A 20,612-nucleotide genomic window follows, 5' to 3' on the forward strand; every position below is an offset into this window, starting at 1 on the left:
GGAAAGGAGATGTATTTATATCATGAGAATCGTAATGAAAGAGACAGGCTATCCTGTGGTCAACTGCATTTTTTTCCAGGATCTGCTTATGTGACTTACCAGGCAACCTCCTGGTGCGGTCTTCAGACTCATGCAAGGGTCTGGTTAGCTTTGTCTGTAAAAAGAGCTAATGGAGCACCCCCTCGCTTTATAGTCTCACACAGAAAGCAAAGGAAGGTCAGATAAGGACAGATAATATTTTTATGAAACAGGAAGTTTTGTAACCTTCACATTTGCCACTGCTGTTTTGTAAGGAGTCATTGGGAGCTTTGAAACCCTACAGTTAATGAGCCTCACTTTTGAGCTGGCTTTGTAATTAATTGCACTCTCTCTCTCTCTCTCTCTTTTTACCTCCCTTTCTCTCTCTCCCATCCTACCTCTCCTTGTGCAATAAAAACTTCAGACACTTCCTAGTTTATTGGAATGCAAAGGAAAGACTGGGAAAAGCTCTGAATGACTTTTTAAGTGATTCCATATGGCTTTCCAGCGCCTGCCCTCATCACGAGCTGGAAAGTGCTTCCAGTTTCCCAAATACTCATTTATTTTTGTAGACAATGTGGGATCCAGTTATTTCATCTATAAAGATCCGATTGGTGAAAAACAGGAAATTTGACCGCAAGAGCCCTACCTGATCCAGACTAAGGAACACACAATGCCTGGCTCAGACTCATCTCCTAACATATCCATTTCAGGGGAATAAAAAGGAGAATTTATATCCATTAACAGCTCTGCATGATGCTCTTCAGGCATATTTCTGAACTGGCTAATATCCTCTCTGTTCAGTCCAATAATACTTTGTTGTTGTAGTGATACTGAAGAATTAGGTGCTGGAGTGTTATGTGTCACAGCAATACCCCTTGTTTTGTCCTTTAGAATTGTCTTGAGCTAGGATTGCTGTTCTTTAGTGATCTGCACTACTAAGTAAAACTTCTGGGCAAAGTCTCCTAGCCCCTGAGTTGGCAAGACACAACAATAGCATTGGTTTAGGGTAAAGATTCACCCCATTCAGCAATAAACTATTAACCTTGTCACTGCAGAACATCATTGCTGTTGCTGTGCATTCTTAAAAGAACACACAATTCCAATGGAATATCAGCATTTTAGTTCAGAAGGACCATAACTAGCTACATTATCAGATCTGAAGCTGTTAAAATGACTTCTGAAGGGAGTTCCATGCAGTGAACCTTGAGCAAAAGAGATAATACGCTACATTTCTTCCTGGTGCTCCTCATTTCCACTGAATCTAGTGAATGAAAGTAGTCCAATATCACCACCTTTCATTTATGTAGTACTTTGCATAACAATACACTTCCAAAACTGTATACACACACAACAGGATTACTTTCCCCACCATAGAAAAGCAGCCGTCTCTGATGTTGCGCACCACCCAGCAATACAACCCAACCTCCCAAGAGAGGAAGTGTAGAATATTATGTGTTTGAGAGTTCAGGAAGAAAAAAAATGGTGGCTGCAAGGTGGTTTTAAAGTAAAGACAAATTGGGGGCAACATGTTCCTATGAGAAAATCAGTCACTTCATTAAAGCCTCCCCAAATTTATCCCTTGTGTAATTATGTTGACTCCAGCACAGTTACAGTAGAATGATTTTGGACTACTGTATTTTCTTCGGATTTCCAAAGCTTGCTTAGCGGGGCTTCATAAAATAATGGTGGTTAGGTGCTTTACCTGCAGTTTCAGCAGTTTTGGTGATTTACCTCTGATTCTGAGTCTCATGTAAATTCTCTAGAAATGGACCCTCCGAGTATGCCCACTGCATTGCCCTGATATATCTGCAGTAAGATTCTTTGGGAATGCAAAAGAGATGAATAGATGTAAACAGATTTCCAAATTAAAGAAGAAAACAAAGAACATGGGGAATTTGACTTACAATATCAACAGAGAGATAAGAATTACTACGTCCAAGACCTCTTTGAATTTCTCCCCGGAAAATTCGCTAGTAAGAGGTGTTATTTTCTTTTCTCATCCCACTTGAAATCCTGCTACCCATATGTTACATGTCCTGATGCGTTGCGTGTTAATTGTATTCTTGTGAATGTAACATATGGAATCCCCCATCTTTCTTGAAATATAAGAGCTCCCAGTCCAATATGTTTCTTTCATCTAATTAATTCTTTTATCGCTTTTCATGTCATGATGGTATTTCAGGAATATATGTATTTTCTATCATGATGTTTGCATTAACTAGAATCTGATCAAGTACCCTGATGTCAATGTTAATTGAGAAGAGTGGGATGCAATAATGATACCGTAGTAATAGGGTACTTGATCAGCAAGGTGGCTGCTTTTGAGTACTGGAGAAATGATTCCTATGTGCATATAGTATTTAAACCACATTGAGATTAAAGGTATTTTCCAAATATATGATTTATTATTATTATTATTTATTATTGAAAAGTAGGTCTCAGTTACATTGGATGTCATATTGGAAATGATTGGTTCTATAGCTTAATTTATATCTCCTCCATCCTTCCCTCTGTAAATTAGGAACTGGGCTAAGTGTTGCAATTTTTATCACAAGCCTTGTAATATTTGATGTTTTCCATAAAGCCCCAGCTGCTGGACTCATGGGGTTATGCAAGATTCACATCTTTCTTTTCTCTTCTTTTTTTTAAGTAAGTTTCTAGCTGAAAAATGTTTGAAAATGTGATCCAAGTGCATCCTAAAGGCTCAAATCCCAGAAAGCAAAAAGTACCCAAACTTATTTTTTAAAATAATCTCATGGGTAATTTTTTTTTGGTGGCTGGAGGGGGCGGGGGGAGGGAGGGGAGGAGAGCTAGCTAATTTTTTTTTTTTTTATATATTAGATGTTTTGGGTTTTCAATACTGTGGATTTTAACCTGAAATTTGCAGTATTGTGAAACTAATGGGAGAAAGAAAATGCATCTTATGTTCTCCTTCCTCATTTGCCGACGATATACTAGTATTTATGGGGATATCTTGTAATTCCCATAAAGTTTCCTGACTTTGTAAATGAATTTTGGAAGTTAAAGGAAAAATAGTAATGGTTTAAGTGCCACAAAGAACCTTTGATCTGTTGCCTTAGCTGCTATGTAACAGGAGGTATATTTACAGGATTTCCATGAAGCGGTCTTGAAAGTGCTGGGGGATGATGATGAAAATGAGAGGGAGGAAGTGAAGCTCAAGCAGGGCTTGAGTGAGATCCCTGAGATCTACAAACTACATCAGGAGATACTGGGAGAGCTGGAGGAGAAAGTCCTCAACTGGTAAGTGACAGCACAACTAAATGGCATCCTTTCATCCTCAGTATATTCAAAATATCTTGATTTTTTCCTTTTTTCTAAGAACTACTGGCAACAGGGTTACGATTCCAGCAGACGAAAGAATAGAAGAAGCTAAACATCTTTAACAGGGTTTGTGCATGGGTTGAGGGAGGTAAACTTTTAGGGACATTGGAAGGTTGGGAGACTGAATTTTATTATGTCTTTGCCATGTTTCTGTATTGTTATTTTACCGCCCCAGTGCTCCTGCGCTACCCTACAATGATAAACCATTGTACACAGCCAAGGACTCCTAAGCAGCCCTATAAATCAGTGTGTACAGCTCAACTCGCATGAACTGTCATTTGCTATCTGTTTGTACAGTGCCTAGCCCTTTGGGGGCCCAATCTGGTTGAGTCCTCTAGGTGATTCTCACCAAGCAGGCTAATAAGTATGAACCGGGAGTCATAGACTCAAATACCACGAAGGGGGAGGAGGCAGAAAAAAAACAAACCCTTGAAACCTTAAGAAACATAGAAAAAATATAATTGTTAAAATTGTAGATCTCATAGAAATTGAAATAAGTTACAGCAATTCCCAGGGCGACTTCCTAATATGATAGCGCCCAGCTAAAGGAAACACACCCAAAGTCTGAACAAGCCTTTGCATGGGCTGAGCTTTCAGGCTAAACGGAATCTTTCAGGGCTGCTCAGGGTCTGTGCCTAAACCAAACTGCCCTAGCTGGACTAAATCTTACCAGGATAAAGCAAGTCTCTCTCTTGCTTAGACAAAGTCTGCCAGTGCTAGAGCAAATCTTTTAAGCTGTATAGGTTTCTGCCAGAGCTACGCTTCCAAACTGGAATGTATCTATTGCTGGGACAAGGCTCTGACTAAATCAGGCTAATTTTAGTCCCAAACTGACTAAGTCTATGACAACAATAGAAGGCCTCTATCTAAGCCAAATTCCCAGGCTAATCTGACTCTTTCAGAAGCTGGGGCAAGCTTTATAGCTCCTTAACTCCACCCCCACTGAACTTCAGCCAATCAGCAGTCACTTTCAGTGACAGACCACTCTATCCCAGGGCTTCCACAAAATAGATTATAAATAAAACAATAGTAACAAGCTTGTATGCACAGTGCAGGCAGCACTCCCGAGCAGCTCTACAATAACAAATCAGCGTGCACAACAGAGGAAAGGTTAAGAGGATATCATATGTTGGTTTCCATCTTCCAAGGGAATGGTTGTAAACAACAGTGAGGTTGAAAACCATTCTGTATATGTTATGCTATATATGCTGTTAGGAGTGTGGGCTCCTGAGCTTCCTAGCTGCCACTGATGTTGCTGGGCCTTAAAATAAATGTACAGTGAAAATCTGAAAATGTGCACTGGCTTTAGATTTTGAATACTGAACAGGCCCTGGAATCCCTAGCACTCCTCCCCCAATCTGACAGTGCATTCTCTGTTACTCCCAGGGCTGCTGGCCAGCCCCTCTGCTGTATTCTCCATCATCCTGAAATTCTCCGTCGTTCTGAGGCCACTGTTTAGAACCAGCCCCACAATCTCTGTTATCTGATATCTCCATGGCCACTATTCAGTAGCAGCCCTGTACCCTCTGTTACTTGCAGTGCCTGTTTTGACTGGATCTCTCACAGTAGATACTTCACCTTTGGTAAATAGTTAATTTGCATGCCCAGACGAGGAGAGTGCAGTGGCAGTAATGTACCATGGGGAAGGGTGGGGGATTGTGAGTGAAGAGGATCTGAGGATGGAGCTGTTCTCCCACTAATGTCAGCACGCAGAGCAAAGGTTCTTGTTCACCCTGGCGGAGCTGGAGAAAGGTGAGCTACATGGCCCACAAAGAAGACATTTTGCCCAGCGTGTACGTCATGTAGCGGGGGGAGGTAGGATTACAAGGACGGGACTGGCCCCAAACATCGCCCATTATTCCACAGCCCATTCCATTGCGCAGCCCTTCAGTGCGGTGTTGGCCATTTCCTGCTAGCTAACCCTGTGCCTTGGCTGAGAGCTCGGCATGTCCTTAGGAGGTCTGGGGATGATGAATAGCATTTGTGTAACCAGAATGAAGTGGGATATTTTTTAAAAACAACGAGAGTCCTGTAGCACTGTAAAGACTAACACATTTAATTTCTGCAGGCATAAGCTTCCGTGGGCTGTAACCCACTTCGTCAGATGTGTGGTGTTTTTTGTTACTTATTGGCTTGTTCTTCTCTTTTTGTGTCTTTAGGGAGGAAGAGCAGAAAGTGGCCGATGTTTTTCTCTCAAGAGAATCGAGATTCAGTCACCACACGGCATACATCATGCAGTTTGATAGGAATTTGGCGTTGCTAGATGAAATCTGCCTTAAATCGTCCCAGCTGGCTACTGTCATCCAAGAGTTTGAGGTAAGGACCCTCTCACTTCTCTACTTGCATTAATTTATGGGTGCACTGCATTGCTTTCTCCAAGATATTCCTGTCTGCAACCTCCCTGGCCTTCAGACATTGTAAAAAGCCAGTTACTGCTCCTTCTGCTGCTACCCGCTACTTGTCTGTCTGTCCGGATACCCTCTGAAGCCAGCATGCCTCAATAGTAAGCAATAGGGAGTGCTGTGGAAGGGAAGCAATAGCAGGGAAAAGGCATGCAAAAAATCCACCGGCAAGACCAGAGAAATGTTACAACTTCTAAGCGCCCTTCCCATCTCTGCCACTAGCTCATTATGTGGCCTTGGGTGTGTCATGTAACCTCTCTGGCCTTGTCCTGATAGGCAAAAAGTGTTTTTGCAACTATGTTAGCTCAGCTGGCTTCACACAATTAACATACTGCGATGATGAGTGTGATATAAGAATCTATACCAAATAGATTGAAAAGGTCACCAAAACACAGGCTAGCACCTCTGAAGTCATAATGGCTGGCCACATTTTAGACTAAACTACAACATAGCCAGCTAATGTGTTAGCTTCTGTCTTGATGGGGCTTTTCAATCAAGTTAAGCTAACCTGACTGAGCTAATAGAATTGAAAAGAATGCCCTTTTTGCCCATCAATATAGGGGCTCTCTCTCATTTTCTCCATCTGTAAAAAAAAAAAAGGGAATAAACAACATTGAGGTGATAGGGAGGCAGTGAGGATAAATTGGTTCCTATACTTTAAAGGTTATTTAGAATGTCAGCTCCATGGGGTATGGATTGTGTCTTCCACGGCACCACGTCTGAAATTGAAATTTTAATAGTAATAAATCATTGCAAGAGCCATTTGAAAGTCAACATTTTCTAACAGATCCCTCACGGTCACTGATGTAATTTCCTGTTCTAAGCAGTGGGGAGGTCTGGAATCTCACACTCCACTGGGCAGAAACTTGGCAAATGCAGGCTTTTTATTGACCACCACCATACTCCTTATCATGCTCAGCCAACACACCCTGTACCTTCTTGTCTTCCTGATACAACAGAGGGACCAAATCCGGTATGCAAGGAAGCCAGCGGGGCTGCTCCTATGAGTAAGATACGCAGGATTTGGTCCTAGAATTGAATAGAAGGTTCATACAGAAAAGGGGGTAATGTTCAGACCCTTCCTATCTCATTCTTAGAAATGTGAGCACCTCATAGTATTCAGAGAAAACTGCAATCTGCAGACCATGTGCAAAGAAAGATGTGATATTTGTCAGCTATTTTATTTGTTACAAATTATTCACCCAGTATATAATACTACAAGTTATGTAATACAGGCAGCAAGCAGCTCTAGTCTCTAGCTCTCAGATCAGGCTTCTAGCTCACCAGCCCGGAGTTTAGGGGGCCCGTGTTGACTCCACTGTGGGCTCAGCTCCCTTTGACTTTAATGCGGGGGGTCAGCACTTTGCAGGACTGGGCCCTTGATCCGCTTCAAATTGTCTAGGCATTAATCAGTTCAATTGTTTTCTTCTCAAACCGCCTTTGGTGTTTTCGAAATGATTCTGATTGTTCCCTTTGCCATCCCCCCAATGCCCCTGGAGGCAGAGCAATCTCAGAGGTGCACCCTGGCCCCTGGTACAGAGCCAGGGATAAGGGCTCCTGCATTAATGCTTTTCATTAGTGTGTTGCTTTTCAGTTCAGCTACAATTGGAGTTAACAGGATTTTGATTTGAGTCATAAATCCAAGCTCAGGAGCATACTGTGCTTCTGCTATCCTGGGGCTTCTGTTCGCTCACAATTGTGTAAAGAAAGGAGTAAATAATCATAAAATTAATTATGCATTTAAAAAAGAAAGGAAGAAAGGTGAGGGTTTTACCCCCTGATTTTTAAGCTGGCACAGCTGTTCGTAGCTTTCACTGGTTCAGTTGCTAAGGGAACATTTTTCAAAGAACAGGGCTGGGATTGCAGTTGCAAAATAGGTGTAGAAATATTTACAACTCTGTGGTGGGTTTTAAGAGTGAAATTACATGGGGGGGAGGAGGCAATCTTATTTCTGTAGTTCTTGCCAGAACCAAGGCAGCTTGAATTATCCCAAGCCTTTCAGTGCTAGATGATCTTTATGAACCTTTGGTTTGGCCTAGATACATCAGTGGACTTGACTAGGTTTCCTTGGTTGAAAGATCACTGGACCTTTAATGTTGATTTTCAATAAGTCTTGGAGCACTGGGGAAGTTCCAGAAGACTGGGAGAAAGCTAATGTGCCAATTTTTAAAAAGGGTAAATGGAATGACCTGGGTAATTATAGGCCTGCCAGTCTGACATCGGTCCCAGGCAAGATGATGGAGCAGCTCATACAGGACTAGAATAATAAAGAATTAGAGGAGGGTAATGTAATCAGTGCAAATTAACATAGGTTTATGGAAAATAGATCCTGTCAAAGTAACTGGATATCTTTTTTTGGTCAGATTACAAGTTTGGTTGATAAAGATAATAGTGTTGACGTAATATACTTAGACTTCTGTAAAGCGTTTGACTTGGTACTGCACAGCATTTTGATTTAAAAAAGTAGAACAATATAAAATTAACATGGCACACTAAGTGGATTAAAAGCTGGCTAACTGATTGGTTTCAAAATGCAATTGCAAAAGGCGGAATCATCATCGAGCGGATGTGTTTCCAGTGGGGTCCTTCAGAGATCGGTTCTTGGTCCTATGGTATTTAACGTTTTTATCATCCACCTGGAAGAAAACATAAAATCTGAACTGAAAAAGTGTTCAGATGACACAAAAATTGGGGGTGTGGTAAATAATGAAGAGGACAGGTCACTGATTCTGAGGGTAAACTGGGAACAAGCAAACAATATGTGTTTTAATACAGCTAAATGTAAATGTATACAGCTAAGAACAAAGAATGCAGGCCCTATTTACAGAATGAGGGTAGCCTAGGAAGCAGTGACTCTGAGAAAGATTTGGGGGTTATGGTGAATAATCAGGTGAACATGAGCTCCCAGTTTGACACTGTGGCCAAAAGAGCTAATGCCATCCTGGGATGCATAAACAGGGGAATCGCAAGTAGGAGTACAGAGGTTATGCTACCTCTGCATTTGGCACTGGTATGACTGCTGCTGGAATCCTGTGTCCAGTTCTAGTGTCCACAATTCAAGAAGCATGTTGATAAATTGGAGAGGGTTCAGAGAATGATTAAAGGACTAGACAACATGCCTTATAGTGATAAACTCAAAGAGCTCCATCTATTTAGCTTAACAAAGAGAAGGTTGAGGGGTGACTTGATCACAGTCTATAAGTATCTACATGGGAAACCAATATTTAATAATGGGCTCTTCAATCTAGCAGAAAAAGATACAACACAATTCAATGGCTGGAAGCAGAAGCTAGGTCAATTCAGACTGGAAATAAAGTGTACATTTTTGACAATGAGTTTAACTAACCATTGGAACAGTTTACCAAGGGTCAAGGAGGATTTTCCATCACTGACAATTTTAAAATCAAGATGGATGTTTTTCAAAAAGATCTGTTCTAGGAATTATTTTGGGAAGTTCTAAGGCCTGAGTTGTATAGGAGGGCCAACTAGATGCTCATGGTAGTCCCTTCTAGCCTTGGAATCTATGAATCTGTGACATTTATTGCTCAATTTATATAATCTCTCAGCTCAATCACTCTGTATTTTTCCCTCTTATTCACTGTCTTTGTATAATTTAGCCACTGGTTATTTTCACAGCTGCCATTATTTCAATGAATGCTGTGCTCCCCTTTTGCTAATAGATGGAAGGATTCTTAATTGCAGGGGAGGGGGGGAATCATAGCTTAAAGGTTGATAGAATTGGCCGCCCAGCAGGCAACGTGCTGATCCTTTCCCATGTCTCTCCACAGTTAAGGGAAGGGTTGATCCCTCATCCATTTATCTAGAACTTGCCATAACATGGGATGGTGAGGTGAACACAGCTCTAGGTGCCAAGAACGTGAGAGTTCTGATCCTATCTTTCCCACTGGGTCAGCGTGTAACCATAGACAAGTCATGTATTATTAACCTGCTTGCATTTCAGTTTCTGACTATGCTAATAATTACCCCCTTCACAGAGGTGTTGTGAGGGTCTGATAACTTACTGTTTACACATCATTTTGAATATATATGACCGTCAGAAGCACCTTCTAGTGTCAGACAGCAGCACAAGCAGTGTGCCTGCCTCAGTTTCCCCTTGAACAGTTCCCAGAAATAGTCCAAGCTGTTTTTCTGCGTACAAATAGCCCTTGCAAGGTTAATTTATTACAAAAGAAAGCCCTGTGCATATAAACCATAACAAACCAAATCCCCAACAGTCCACCCACATATGGCCCTGGCATTTCTCACCATGCTCAGGCTCTCTGCAGCCCTAGTATCTCTCAATCTCTCACCACACACATCTCCTCGGCATTGCTACAGCATCTGTCACTACAAGGTGAGAGCCTCAACGCCAGCCGTCAGCCCTCTCTGACACTCCAGCTTCAGCTCTCTGGCTCAGCGACCCAACAGGCATCTCTCTCTGCTGCTCTCTGCCTTCAGTCCCCTCCGGCTTTCTCTGGCCGGGGCTCTCTGGCTCAGGAAGGTCAGCCGGCAACTCTCTCGGTTGGCTACCTGGCAATTCTTCCCTCTTTCCAGCAAGGGCAGGGGGAGCTTTCTGATCACTGCAGGTTTCCACGAGCAACTCTCTGATGCTCCTTCTGTCTCTGCTCTGTGCTCAGGGAGTTCTCACCTGCCCCTTCCTTTCTTCCTTCAGGGACCTTCTCCCTCTAGCGTCCAGCTGCCCTCTTTTAAGCTTAACTGGGGGTCAAATGACAGTCTCACCTGCACGGCCTCTCCCTCTTAAAGTGGCAGCGTCACCCTGTGCCCTATCTACCTCTCCATCTATACTACTATTTTTCCAGAGCACTCTTCACTGGCAGCAAAATATAGCAATACCATAAAGCATCGTTGCTGTCTGAAACTGGACCTTCTTCTGTATGCCTTCTTTGATTAGGTCATATTCCTATCACTATTAACTTTTCCCCCCTTCCTTTTTTCCAAATCACTGCTAAAGCTGTGCACACATTTAACAGTGAAAGCTGACGCCATATGAAACTCAACTAGTTTTGGGAGTTGGACATGAAAATCAAACCAGCTGAGGGGTGGTTGGGTTTTTGGTTTTTGTTGGAGGATCTTGGCAAGGTCTTTGGAGGATCAGCTTCCCTAACTCAATGTCATTGGGGTAATTTGCTGTATTTGGCTCACACGAGCCTGATTCTTAAAGTGAAACCCAATGGATATAAAATTTGAAAAATGGCCTATGGGATCCCAGCAAGCTTCATGCTGATCTGGTTGCTCTGGCTCCTTGGATATCACTCTAAAATCTCTCTTCTGCCCTTAGCTTCAGATTGGTTTTCTGCAAGGAGCTGGAACAATTTTTAGAGTGGGGTTGCTGAGAGCCATTGAACCAAACCGTAAAGCCTGTACATAATGGAAACCACTACAAGCCAGGAAGTGCAGCAGCACCCCCCACACCTATAGTTCCAGCACCTATAGTTCTCTGTCTCTCCCTTTCTCATTTCCTCCATGTTGGCCTGAACTATTTTGTGATGCTGAATATGAATGGTGCTATAGAATGATAAATTTTCCTATATTGGTTCTTCATAGCAATGAAGATTCAGATCCAGGTTTGATTCTAAGCTCCAATATATGATGCAGCGAGGTGGATAAATGGGGAACAACTCAGTAGTGTTTGTGCATGGAGTCACCATGGCAGATTTTCCAGGGGGTGCACCACGCATGTGAGGTCATAACCCAGGATTCAGTCTGCAGAGCACTAATTGTGTTTTTCCCCTTCTCTTGAGGACAGCAGAATCCTGGCGGCAGCCCCCTGAGTGTGAAACACCAGTTTTTGAAAGTGGTGCAGCGCATATTCCAGTACCGTGTGCTACTCACAGGTCAGCAAGATTAAAACACTTCTCAACTTGCTACAGCAGAGACCCATCTTTCATGCACTGTGCTGGGGCCATATATAGATGGCAGGCCAAAGTTGGAGGGGACAGAATGGGGTTGGAGCAAAGGGCTGGAATTCCCAGCGAGCAACAATCCGTTTAATAGATAATAAAGAAAATATAATGTATTAATAGAGATAGGCCTAACTACAAATGTTTTATCTAGGTCTGGAGAGTGATTGAACTGTACATTGGACAGGCCACTGGGGGCTAATGGCAGTTGTGGGCATAGTGAAGGGAGAAAGACCCCTCTTTAGGGAGATCATGCTGAGGTATCACTTTAGGACTGGGGTTGGCAAAGTCAGATGCTTGTAAGCCTCATTTTCCTGTCCTTACTCATATTGGTATCCATAGGTAGGGAAGCAAGAGAGCCCAGATACTTGTTGCCAGCACATATGTTTGATTTTACTTATGATGCCATTCATTGCTTAGCCCATATATGGGTCACCCTAGAGCCAACATCTCTGAATTCTGGAAAAATTCCAGTCTAAACATTGTCACACCACGACATTTCTCTTACATTCTCTCCCCCCTCTCACCCCCCCCCCCCACACACACACACTCAGGGACATCTTTAGAATGCTCTTCTTTCTCCTTAAGAATGTCCCCTGAGGTTCGGGCTCCTTGCGGGTGCTCCTTCTGGTCTTGCCCATTGCTAATGCACTCCAGCAAGGCTGCAGCTTGTGGGGGGGAGAGACCTTTCCGACAGGGATCAGACTTAGGATCACGTCATGAGCACTCGGAGCACTGGATTAGGACACTGAAGCTCCCTACAAGGGAACAGCAATGATTTGGTTGGGGAGGGAGGTGGTGAAATTTAACACCATAACACAGCAGAAGTGGTGGCAAGACAGTGCAACAGATGGGATCACAGGAAACCAGGAATCATTAGATGTAAAGATGGGAAACCATATTGAGTGTATTTATGTGTGTGGGTGGGGAAAGATGGGAGATGACTTAAGTGTGGGACAGTGAGAAGGAAGCAGTAAACCCCTCCCATACTCAACAGCTGATAAAAGGAAGAGCATATTAGAGGGGACTCCTATAAATGCAGCAGAACAAAGGGATTGTCTGACATTTTATTCACAACACAGATTAGCAGCAGTTTCATCTTGCTCCAAGCACTTTGATCAAAGATGCAACTCATTTTGCACAGCTGTTTCTACCTTTTTTAGTAACAGTGACACAAGTGAGCTTCACATGCCAGGAGCAGGATATTTTTTCACTGATTTGCTTCCCTCTCTGGGTGTATCTACAGTAGGTGAGGGAGCCTTTCAAGGAACATCAGTTGCATGTGGTATTTAGCTGTGCCCTTATAGAGGTTTAGTGCATCCACACAGCAACACTGTTCTGAGAGAATGGATTTGGTGTGTCCACACGCACAGTGCCCCTAACCACCACAGTACATTTTGGGACTCCAGGTGCATTTAATCCCGAGGGACTCAGCACTATTGTTGAGAGCTTTAGGGCAATTACCAAATACGAGGAACTGCATTGTGTGACAAAGTTAGGAGAACCAGTGTGGCTGCAATGTTTGTGGCTTCCCATTCACACTCGGGAGAAACTATTGTAGATACCACTTGTTCACCCAGACATGAGATAGTCTTTGTCCAGGCATTGCAGCCAACTGGTATAACCAATGCTTGTAAATCACCTAGGATGACTGTTGCGGGCAGATACAAGTTATTATATAGGCATTGCAAGCTCAAGCCATTCTAAACAATGGATGGCTGCAACAGTTCATCTAGTTTAGAGAAGTCCATGGATGCTAGCAGATGCCCTCAGTCACATGGTAGGACAGGCAGGGTTTGTTAAGGCACGGTCATTCCATTTCTCTGCATGGAGTGAAAAATAAAACACATATGCCCTTGTGTTCACAACTAGCTGTTCCTACCCAGATAAGGAAGGGTATTTAATCTCAACACTGGTTGCCAATTACTGTACTACAGCCAAAAGGAGTCGCCCACATCAGTTAAATGTCTCTAGCCAAGTGCAGAGTTTGCAGCTGGGAGAGGGAAACCTGAATACTGCATGACAACACAGCACATTACCTCTCTGCCAGACTGCACACTGAAAGGCACAATAGCAGACTCCCAGAATCCAGATGGGAGACCAGTACAGTTTAAGTGGTGTAGTACGGCCTAGAAGAAGTGAACTTACATGAGTGGGGGAGACTGAGGATGGGGAGCTTCCATGATCCATGCTACACTTTGGCATATAGACCTGATTCTCAACTGTGAAATTTGGGGGCTTGCATTAATCAAAGAGCCAATTTAAAAGAGTAAATATTTTCAGGATTAGGATTTCATAAATAAAGGTACTCAGATACTACTATGATGAAGACCACATAAAGATCTAGAGAGATAAATACCCTTACTTACACGAGCAGCCCAACTGAAGCCAATGGAACTATTTGCATGAGTACAGGTTTGCAAGATTGGCCATTGAGTCAGATTCTTATGACATATAGTTTATAACATCTATTTTCAAATTTTAATTTAAGCTCCAGTGATCATTACTGAAATTCACTATGTCCAAAACACTAGAACTTCGAGAAATATTGAACTGCACTACCACGTCCATATAGTCCATTTTCCTATTAATAAAGGAAATCAGTAATTATATCTAGTACCATGCATTCAAATGGGAAAATATAAAACGTTCATTAGATGATCATTTATTAATTATGTCATGTCACACTCAGCAGCTTCTCTTGGCTGAGAATCAGGGAAACATTTTAGTTAGTTCCAGTTAGTGAGAGTTTGCATTTGCCATGCTTTGCTTTGAATCTCAAATTTGAATGAACCCAAAATATCAAAACAAACCCCAGTAAAAAAATCCAGGTTTAAATTTGGAAGGCAATTAAATCTATCCGGACTTCCCTTTGTCTCCCATATATGTGATTTTACAAAAAAGTAAAGGGTTAGGGGATATTAGGGTTGTGCGTTTCAGCAAGTCAAACCAAATTCTTTGATTATCTGGGAATTTACTGGATGTTCTATATTTGATTGTTTCCTACAGATTACTTGAATAACCTTTGTCCTGACTCTGCAGAGTATGAAGACACACAAGGTAATTTCAAATGGGTAGAAGAGAAACACTTCATTTTAGTATTATAAATAACTAGCAGTGAGATCTGTCCCAGGAATGTGTGAATGAAGCCCAGATTGCCATGGCATAGGTCTGATCTGAGATCTCATTGCTCATTTAGAGGAAATTGCCTCTCCAGTATAAACTCTTTGAGCAGAGACTATACATTTTTGTGTTTGTACAGCACCAAGCCTATTAATTATTATTATTAATACAACAATTTATGGCATGACTTCAACTCCCAAAGATATCAGAGGAGGCTGTGTTTGAGCAGTCATACATTAAGAATGACCAAACTATATTATGAAAAAATCTGCTAAGAAAATCTGAAATGTCTGGATAAAAAATTAAGGGGTCTGGTTTTTCTAATAGGAGAAAATATTGGCCAGAGTGATTCTGTGTTTATTAGTATAGAGAGATCTGAGGTAACATGGGCCTCCCTGTTCTCTTACACCAGTGTAAATCAGGAGTAACTCCACTGGGGTCAATGGAGTTTACAGCAGTGTACAACTGGTGTAAGTAATCTCAGACTCAGGCACTATGAGTGTGAAAGGCACAATGTAAAGCTGAATTCCATCCTGTATCCGTATTTCATGTGGACTGGTCTGAGGCAGGGCCTTCTCATTGACTGGAAGTTAACATTCAAATTTAGCTGCCGGTCATCTCTGCTCATCAGAGGCCTATGGTCACATTAACATGGATACTTGACCCACCTTTTAATACTGTGAGGAAGAAGGAGGAGGCAATCTTTCAAAGCAGGTTTGAGGTCACGTGCAGGACAAGTGAGAGGGACGTCACACTGTTGCTGTCTGCATCCTACCTCGCCTCCTCAGCCTCTGAATAAATAAAGGCAAGCATCAGCCACAGAATTCGGATCCAATTCCAGATTTCAAAAACTCATGAAGTTCTGAATTGTTTGGGCTCAGCACACTGAGGCTAGCTAGAGAAAATTAATCCAGATCTGGATTTAGGGATTCTGGAAACCATCTCCACCTTCCCAAAATTCCAGGTCGCATCCAGCTCTAGAATAAAGAGCAGAGTGATATTTCTGACAGTCCCTTGCTATTTCATAAACACATGCAGTAAAAATCTGGAGGTTAAGATTTGGGGAATTCCTATAGCTCCAGCATGCAAAGCCTACAGAAAGAGAATCGAGCACACACACAAGCATAGCCCAAACCTTTTGGTTCATTCCCAGAGCTCAGCCACCAACTAAATCCTAATCCAGTCTTGGCGTATCCATTCTGGATATGATATTTCTGAAGCAAAGAGGGGTGGCCTAATGGGTTTATTTGCATGCATTACCCAGAGTGCTCTTGCAGCTCACTGGTGCTGATGCTGCAGAGGTCTGGGATCAGCCAGAAGGCTTGGACTATGCTTGTCTGTTCATATATTCCTTGAGCTCTGACCAGCACACATGCACTTGAGAGACAATGTATCAAAATCAGCTTGGCAAAATGAAGAACAAATGAGATGCTCAGTACCTATCAGGACATGACCTCCTAGTTGCCTTAGAATAATCTTTGTGGGCTACTCCCACTGAGGTCATTGGGAGAAGTATAAGGCCAAAGAGGGATCAAGGTTAATGTTATATTAATCAAACAAATACTGCTCTCAGTCACATCTAGTGTGAACCTGGAGTAACTCAATTGAAATGAATTGACACTGTATGTAACTGAGAGCAGAACTTGGCCCACCATTTAAAGCACTAACCATAAGCTAAAGATGAACTGTCATGCTTACAGAAAACTGCAGCTGGAAGATATCTCACAAGGTGATTTTGTGAAATTCCAAAGCACTTAAAGGTAGTTCCATGAGCTTTCTTGTTTGGGACAAGCTTAGCTAATGCTATCATAGCAAGAGGCAGGCAAAGGGAAGGAAAGAGGAGACCCGATGTGGAAAGAAAGTAGGACTGTTTGGGATCCTAGTTATTAAGGGCAGCTTGCCCTTGAAGGTGCCAATGCAGCTTAGCCAATGTAATTCTTTAAAAGATGTATTTATAAATAGGGGAGATATAGGTTGCTTTTTCTAACTCTCATGTGCTTTGTGCCTTTCTGTGTTGCTTCACCCCTCAGCTGCCTTACTCATTGTCTCTGAAGTTACGGACCGAGCCAATGACAGCATGCAGCAAGGGGTGAGTCCTACCATGTCATGTGATTTGATGGCTGGTTCTATCTTCTCTGTGAGTTTGCTGAGGAGTGTGTGTACTATCCCAGAAACACAGATTCTTTAGCCGAGAGTATGTACTCCATGGTATGCTCCAGATCTAGGCTACAGTGGTTAAATTCTGCAAATGTTTATACTGGAGTAAATCTAGAGTAACTCCTCTGACTTCAGTAGTTTGCAAGATGTAAATAAGTGCATAATTCAGCTCAAAGTCTTTGTTTTTCCTTAACTGGGTGGTTGTTAATATTGTACAAATTGTAATATTGAGGAATGAATGAGTGGGACACTGGAAATTTCAGGGACTCTACTTCCATTCTGGGATGTATTCAGGTATGCAATCTTAGCTGAAGATATCATAGGTCTGATCCTGTTCCCACTGATGTTAACAACCCTCTATTTCAGAATTTCTGAACTCATTAAGGGTATGCCTCCACAGCAAAAGCTGTTTATGGGCTAACCTACCAACACTAGCTTGAACCAGCCAGTGTCGGTAACAACAGCAGTGAAGATAGCACAGTGCAGACTTCAGTGCAGGTACTAGAAGCCTGGCATGGACCTTGGGTATCTATTCAGCTCGCTAGCCTGCTCTGAAGCCCGTGCTGTGCTGTCTTCACTGCTGTTGTTACCCGGGCTAGCTGGATTCATGCTAGTTTGAGCAAGCTACCCCATGTACAGCTTTTATGTGTAGACATACCCTTACAGAGGCTATCGATATTTACAGGGGTATAATTCCACTGACTTCAGAGGAGTTACTCCTGATTTACTCTGATGTGTTAGATTACAATCCAGTACAGTGGACAAGATTTTCAAATATAGGATCCTATTAGATTAGGTGCCTAAATATAGATTTAGATATCTTAAATAAATGATCTGATCTTCAAAAGTGCTGAGCACCCAGCAACTCCCATTGAGGTCAATGTGAGTTACTTGTACTCTGTGGCTGGAGCTTAGAGCCCCAGGATGTTAGCGAAGGTAATCTGCAGATAACTGTTCTAGCCATTTGCTCATATAGAGCAAAATCCTGTTTCCATTTAAGTCAGTCGGAGTTTTTCCATTGACATTAGTGAGAAGCAGTATCAAGTTCAGAATACAGGAAGTACTGGGCTTGATTCTGATCTTACATATATTGGTACTGTACCAATGGAACGAGTTCCATCTGAGTTATTGATAATTAGTACTTTCCAATCGGTTCCAGTGGCGTTCCTCCTGATTTATGTTGGTGTGACATCATGATCAGGGCCACTGTGGTTCTCTATGCTGCATTATACCAGCCATTTTTATTTTATATGATTTTATTTGGGGCTAAATGCTATCCTTGGATGCATGTGCTCAATCCCACTGACTTTAGCTAAAGTACAAGAGACAGAATTTAGCCCAAAGAGATAACTAAGAGCACCACAAAGTTTCCTACTGTGCCTTGAAACACTGCCTTAGAAATACCTTCATAAAACAACATAAAATATGAATAACGTTCTTTGTGAAACATATGCTCCTCCTCTCACCAAGGCACTCTGGCCTCTATTCTGACCATTCAAATATAATAATTATCAATGTAAATAATGCATCCATTTTAAGCCCAGAATTGACCATTCTGACTTTCTGCATACCTTTGGCCGAAATTAAGCATTTCTTTTAGGAGACCTCTAATCTGAATTTAAAGACTTCAAGTGACAGGGAATATATCACATTCTTGGGGAAGCTGTTCCAAGCATAATTACCCTCCATGTAAAAATTCACATCTGATTTCCAGTTTGAACTTTGCTGACTTTAACTCCCAGGATCTTGTTATGCCTTTGTCTGCTACATTAAAGAACCCTCTAGTACCAGATACCTTCTCCCTGTGTAGGTAATTATATACTGCCATCAAATCACCTCCTACCCTTCTCTTCAATAAGCTAAATAATGATGATGATGATGATGAAGATGCCAATCATTTAGACTTCATAAAATGCACAATCCAAAAGATGAGCAAAATAGACAAACATCCTGGCATCAATATGGAAAAGAAAAGAGTGATATGAATTAAAGTATCAGATAAGTGCTCTTGAGAAAGGGTTTATTTTCAGACATGATTTTAAAAGACCATGATGTTAAAGGTGATGAAATGGATGAATTTAGGCAGAAGCTATGGGGCATGAGATCCACCTCCTTAGGGGGCTGTCAAGCAACATACTTGTCACCTGCCGGCCTACGGATTCTTTCCCCTGCCAGCATGGGGAATGAGAGCCTTTGGTAAGGCGTGGAACCCAAAGCGTTCAGCACGATAGAGCCAGTTACTTGCTGTAGGTTAGTTTTAAAATGAAACCTGCACACTTTGTTCAGAGGAAAAGTGGAAGCAGTCCTTGGAGCCAAGAATGTCAACTTTTGCTCACATCTGGGAAACTCTGGCGCTCAGGTTTGAAAGTCATGTCTCTGATATGTGTGCCAAGGCCATAAACACAGCCAGCATGTTAACGAGCTGTTTTACAGCACAGATTTCAGTGACACGTCCCTCGTGGGTAGAGACAGACAAACTCTTGTGCCGCCACAACTTTTAATGTTCGTACAACAAAAGGATAGGCAGCAGCTAAAACTGTTCCTATGTTACCAAATGGGGAAAAAGCTGCCTTAGCAGAGCTGCTGTGAGCAGTGCCAGGGGAAAAGACGGAAGCTTCGATCCTGCTCCCCTTGAAGCCAGTATTAAAACCTCTATAGGGGATCAGGACTGGTCCCAACGTTTTTTGCCATATGACCCTAGCAGGTTTTTCCTTTCATGCACAGATGGACTCCAGCCATGACAATTGGATCAGTAGTTTTAGGACCTAAGGTTTTGGTTTGCCCTGATAATCTGTACCATCGATAGTGGCCATTTGCAAAATTCAGATCTGATTCTGGCTCAGTTTCTGAACACCCCAAAGTTCCAGGATGCTTGGATATGTGATTTTTGGTTTGAGTCCATTTCCACTTCTTTGTTTTAAAGTTTATTCCTTCTTCTTTGCCATCAATCTGGGAACAAATTTCTGTTATCCCTTAGTTCAACAATGTCATGTGTCTGGCCCAATTAGTGTATGTATGTCGTCTCCATGACGTATTCAAAATCTGCAGAAGATAAAACTTCATTTTAAAAATAGCACCAGAAAGGTGAACTCTTCCATACTTTGAAGCATAGACTTTTATTTGTTTTATTGAGTTACCATGAAACTGGCTCCGTAATGGCCTCCCTTCACCAATTTCCCTCTCCCCAGGGGCACAGCAGAGAATCTGGGCCATAGTTTGCACAGCATTTGGAGATCCCTTGGGCTTTATAGAAGTGGTGGACTGTATAATGATAGCTGATTAAGAATTTATTTCAGAACCATTTCCTCTAAACTTTCATAAACTTCCATGACTTTTGCACTTTATTTTTATCATATTATCAGAATAATAATATCATATTATTAAACCACTGACATGGAAGAGATTAGATAAAATATTCTCCTTTCCCAAACTCTGTAAATGCACTTGGTTTTCTGGAAGGGCTGGTTTCATGAGAGTCAAATTGCTGGTCAGTTAGAAGCTGTATTCCTGCTATCTTAACCCACCCGTATACAAAGACACACAAATCTGCACCACCTTCTTCACCTATTCACAGATTATCAGTGCAAAGCAGTTAACCTATGGCTCTAATTACAAAACAGACTCAACAGAGTCATTCAGAATACAG

General features: G+C 42.1%; 1 protein-coding gene across 1 annotated transcript in view; it reads left to right on the forward strand.

Annotated features, from left to right (window-relative positions):
• The window catches only part of FGD5 (FYVE, RhoGEF and PH domain containing 5), a 147,582-nt gene that overhangs the window by 93,322 nt on the left and 33,648 nt on the right, over positions 1 to 20,612 (forward strand). Inside the window, exons 6-10 of the mRNA XM_067544345.1 lie at positions 3,131 to 3,282; positions 5,523 to 5,679; positions 11,533 to 11,620; positions 14,696 to 14,746; positions 16,840 to 16,898. Coding sequence (XP_067400446.1) covers positions 3,131 to 3,282; positions 5,523 to 5,679; positions 11,533 to 11,620; positions 14,696 to 14,746; positions 16,840 to 16,898 — 507 coding nt within the window. The remainder of the gene's footprint in view (positions 1 to 3,130; positions 3,283 to 5,522; positions 5,680 to 11,532; positions 11,621 to 14,695; positions 14,747 to 16,839; positions 16,899 to 20,612) is intronic.

Source organism: Emydura macquarii, unplaced genomic scaffold (genome assembly GCF_026122565.2).
Source record: "Emydura macquarii macquarii isolate MOO-44397 ecotype Brisbane River unplaced genomic scaffold, CSIRO-AGI_Emac_v2 contig_968, whole genome shotgun sequence".
Classification (NCBI taxonomy): Eukaryota; Metazoa; Chordata; order Testudines; family Chelidae; genus Emydura; species Emydura macquarii.